General features: G+C 47.9%; 1 protein-coding gene across 1 annotated transcript; it reads left to right on the top strand.

The window, feature by feature from the left end:
• The first annotated feature begins 1200 nt into the window (after positions 1–1200).
• On the top strand, positions 1201–2985 carry LOC138885294 (uncharacterized). The gene is made up of 4 exons (XM_070166228.1): positions 1201–1258; positions 1344–1825; positions 1987–2079; positions 2434–2985. Exons 1-4 carry the CDS (start codon positions 1201–1203, stop codon positions 2983–2985), a joined length of 1185 nt encoding a protein of 394 aa, XP_070022329.1.
• The last annotated feature ends 1786 nt before the right edge of the window (positions 2986–4771 follow it).

The raw sequence follows: 4771 nt of genomic DNA, 5'->3' as shown, positions 1-4771 counted from the left end.
TTAAGGCGAGGTGGCGACGTGATGCTTCAGTAGTATCATCGGACCGTAACGTCAGTTCGGAGCTGAATCGTTGCATCGATTCGGGGTATCATGAATACCCATTATGCATCATTATGGCGCATGTTTCCTAGGCACCATATCGTTTTTCTGTGCCCTTTCAGTTCTTTGATTGTCGGCTCTTGGGTTTTCTGCTCAGGACATCTACGTTCCTATAAATAGGGGGAATCTCTTATTTGACTGTTGCATTTTTCAATTTACCTGAGAAAGAAACTTTGCGAATTTCGTCTTCCTCTTCTCCTTCATACTTTTGCTTTCAACAAAATTCGAGGGGACCCTTATTTCTTTTCCCTCACCGTTCGAGAGAGACAAATGACTGGTACTTCTTCTCAGACTGATAGATTTGTTGAAGCTCCGATACCGGAAAATGACGTGCCCCTTCTTGAAGAGGGAATGGAGGTGGTGGAAGACGAGGGGTTTCCGACATTGGATGAGATAGTTCCCTGCCCGAGGAAAATGAGGACAGATTTTAACAGCCCTGCCAGAGATAAACCGGATCATGTTCCTTCCAATATGGATGAAGCGGCGATTACGGCGCTCAAGGCCAAGTGGGGAATCCCTTCTCATATTGAAATGGTACCGGTGGCAGGGGAGGACATTGTTCATCTGCACCGCCCAAGGTACTACGCATTTTACGCGTACCCCTTTGTTATCGGATACACGCTTCCTCTCCCCTCTCTGTTGGTAGACTTTTGCCGCTTCTACGACTCTCTCCATATGTGTACAAACTCTTCCTCATGCTTATCAAGTACGCGGATCTTGCTAGACGAGGAATTTCCTTGAGGCACATGCTTCACATCTTTGCCCCTCACTTTCTTCGGGGTTCAGTGATTTATATGCTCTATCGAGGAACCAAGGTTTAGTGGTGAAGATGGACGATACGGATAATCGCCACTTCTGAGAAAGCTATTTCTATGTGCGGACAGAGCACCTTGTGGCGGACTCGGCAGGGTTCCCAGAGTCGTGGAACTTCGCTCGTGAATTTTCCTTTATTTATTTTGTAATTCCTCTTAAGGCGGTCGTCGATCGTTCTTTATCAGGTGATATTGCTAAGGACTTATTTTTGCTTTTGCAGCCGAGGGACCACCTCCCTCGTTAGTTGATGATATCCGCGAGTGGGTGGGCGCAATTCTCCCCCATACAATGGGGATTCATGAATGGGCGTCCTTCCATGAGAAGTATGGGCGCAAGCCTCTCACCGGTGAGTCGGCCCGCTGTAATTTTTCTTTATTCTTTACCTCATGGTTTAACCTTGTCTTCATATGATCGTCTGTATTTGTTGACAGGGAGAGTGCGAAGGGTGAGGGCTCCTCCGCTCGCATTCCATCAACCGACGCCCCTTGCCCAGCCTGCTCTGAGGGCCGCTACCCGGCCAGCACCGAGAGCTAATACCCTATCTGCGCCTGCGGTCGGAGCCGCATTCGTGGAGACTACTCCTCAACTAGAGACTCTGGTTCCTACTGTTCGCTCAATTGGCGAATCTTCTCGTGCTGGTAGTGGAGAGGCCCCGTCGAAAAGACGATGGGTGGAGTTGGAAGTGGCTCCTCAAACCGAAATATCATCGAGGGGTGACCCTTCCTTGGCGATGCCTGCAACTAACGGTGGTGCCAACCCGACCGCAGAGGCTACACCTGTTGTGAGAGGTCAACAGGTTGATGTGGTAGAGAGACGGAGTCTCGAGGCTACTGTCGCTGTCTTGGGCGGCCCTTCGACATCTCAGCCGAACCGCACTTCTTCTTCGGTCGAAGAGAAGGGAAAAGGCATCATGGTTCATGATTAGGAGTCTGAATCCAACCTCGATCCTAATGACATTAGGATATTCGAGGAGGGTTTTACCCGAACTGCGGTAAGAGCGAGAGGTCCTTCCCAATACTCGAAATTCCGTCGGACCTCAACCTTCTGCAAGACACAGTGGATTTTATGCCACAGTTTGACCTTCTATGCTCGACCGCAGAAAGCGGAGCTTTTCAGGATGTCAACGATGCCGAATTGTCATGTGGTGTGGCAGCAATGGGCCTGAAGGTAAGTTCCTCTTCTTTGTTTTTTTTGTGACGGCCTTCATCGACTCTTTTCTTCTCTTTGTTTTTAGTTTTACCTGCTGGAGATCGAGAGTGCTCCCAGGGCCGAGACGCGAGCCAAGATCTTTCTGAAGATGCTTGAAAAGTATCGGCGGTATCGCAACAAATGCCGTGAGATGCATGAGCGGCTCAGGACGAGTACTGGCACCTAGTTCCTCAGTGAGGAATTGGAGAAAAAGGATTAGGAGCTGATGTAAGTCTATCCGCAGATGCAGTGAGTTCGAGGAGCTGCTCCATGCCAAAGACGAAGAGCTTGAGTTGGGAAAAGGGGGTCACTGCGGAATGTGATCATCTTTAGGCAAAGGTGTTGTCGTTACAAGCTGAACTTGAGCAGAATGCCACCAGAGTCGAAGCTTTGAGTGAAGAATGGATGGGGAAGTTGGCCGAGCTGGAGAGGAAAGTGGTCGAGATGGGAAATTCTGAGAACGCTCGGGCGTCGGCTTTGGCGAGAGCGGCGGCGCTAGAGGACACTTTCCGCGTCCTCCAATCTGAGCAGGAATCTGAAAGGGCAACGGCCACACTGAGGGAGGCCCGGCTCGAGGAGCGCATTGGCGAGATTGACCGGGAGGTTTCGAGCCTAGGGGACCGGGTCGTGGCACTCGAGGCTGAGAGAGCACAGTTGTTGGCTCAAGTTGAATCTGCCTCTGCCGCCGTTCCTTGTCACTTGCATGAGTTGTGGGTCCATGTCGAGGCCCAACGAAACATATACAAAGGCTTGTGGGAGGCGGGCAATGTTTCTAAAGCTGCCGTTGAAGAAGCTTGGGCGAAGGCGCACGAGGCTTGTATCAATTGCGGCTACGACCCTGCGACATTGGAGGCTGGTGACGATGCTGATGGTGGGTTGCTTTAAAAGAATGATGGGGAGAATGATAGTGATGAGGACGAGTGAAAAGTTGCTGCAACTTTTATAATAATTTTTTCTGTTGTTCGTTTTCGTCTTCTTCTTTTTTGTTCATTTTCGTCTCTTTTTTTAGGGCATGTTTCGGCCTTTTGTAAGGTGCGGCCGTTGCGCATGTAGATACAAATAAAACAGTTCCTTCGCCTTTGTGTATCTTTTGATTTTCTTTTTCTTCCTCTTGCTTGTTACATATCTTTTTGTTTTGACGTAGACCTTCGAATTTTTTTTGTTTTTGATGAGTCCCTGATTTTTTGATTTGGGAATTCGATCTTGCTCGGGTCGAGTAGGATCCTCCCGTGCGAGTCCTAATGATGTTGCTTCGGATCTGCACGTCCGAGCGAGGTTGACTTTTGATTTGTCGCTTTAGGCGGAATCATCCTTGATTCAAATGAGGTTGAATTTGGATTCGCCATTTTGGACGAAGTAGTTTTGACTTGAACATTCGAGGTCAACTTTTTCATATGTATTTGAGCAGGGTTGAACTTGGAATTGCCGTCTGGAGCGATGTCGATTTCTGACTTGTTTGAACGTGTTCGAATTTGGAGTCGCCATTTTGGGTGAAAATTTCTGACTTATATTTGAACAAGTTCGAACTTTACCTTTTATTCGACGGTGGCCGGCTTATAACCTGTTATAACTCGAGCGAAGTTGAACTTTTCTTTTGGCGTTGGCCGTTGGCCATAAGGCTGTTATTTTGAGAAAGATCAAAATAGTAACCCGTTGTAATTCGAGCAAGGTTGAATTCTTCCTTTGGCGATGGCTGTTGCTCGTAGGGGTGTTATTTCGAGCAAAATCAAAATAGTAACCCGTTGTTATTCGAGCGAGGTCAAATTCCCCCTTTGGCAATAGCCGTTGGCCGTTTCGAGCAAGATCAAAATTGTAACCCGTTGTAATTCGAGCGAGGTCGAATTCTTCCTTTATCGATGGCCGTTGGCCGTAAGGGTTTTATTTCGAGCAAGATCAAAATAGTAACCCGTTGTAATTCGAGCGAGGTCGAATTCTTCCTTTGGCGATGGCCGTTGGCCGTAGGGGTGTTATTTCGAGCAAGATCGAAATAGTAACCCGTTGTAATTCGAGCAAGGTTGAATTCTTCCTTTGACGATGGCCGTTGGCCGTAGGGGTGTTATTTCGAGCAAAATCGAAATAGTAACCCGTTGTAATTCGAGAGAGGCCAAATTCTCCCTTTGGCGATGGCCGTTGGCCGCAGGGGTATTATTTCGAGCGATATCGAAATAGTAACCCGTTGTAATTCGAGCGAGGTCGAATTCTTCCTTTGGCGATGGCCGTATGGGTGTTATTTTGAGCAAGATCGAAATAGTAACCTGTTGTAATTCGAGCGAGGTCGAATATTCGAGCGAGGTCGAATTCTTCTCTTCTTTTTTGGGGAATATTACACGTCGTCGTACTATTCACGCGTGCGTCGGGGTGAGCCCAGAGTGCTTGGCTTTGTCTTTACTTGGGAATACTAAGCGTTTTCTAGGTGAGTCCTAGTTTGCCTTATTTTGCTTTCATCGGAGAATGTTGTACGTTTCCTGGGTGAGTTATAGTTTGCTTAACTTTGCTTTCATTGGAGGATGTTGTACGTTTCCTGGGGTGTTTTGGCGGCGTTGGTCTGTCGTTCGCATACTTATGCGAGTGCTTGCGTTCCTATTTCGAACCAATCAAAAGATTGAAGATAAACCCAAATGAAATTGTTTGTTACCTCGGCCTAGCGAGCTGGTGAGAGGAGGAACAACAT

This window comes from Nicotiana sylvestris, chromosome 2 (assembly GCF_000393655.2).
Source record: "Nicotiana sylvestris chromosome 2, ASM39365v2, whole genome shotgun sequence".
In the NCBI taxonomy this organism is placed as follows: domain Eukaryota; kingdom Viridiplantae; phylum Streptophyta; class Magnoliopsida; order Solanales; family Solanaceae; genus Nicotiana; species Nicotiana sylvestris.
This window is presented reverse-complemented; position numbering and strand designations above follow the sequence as displayed.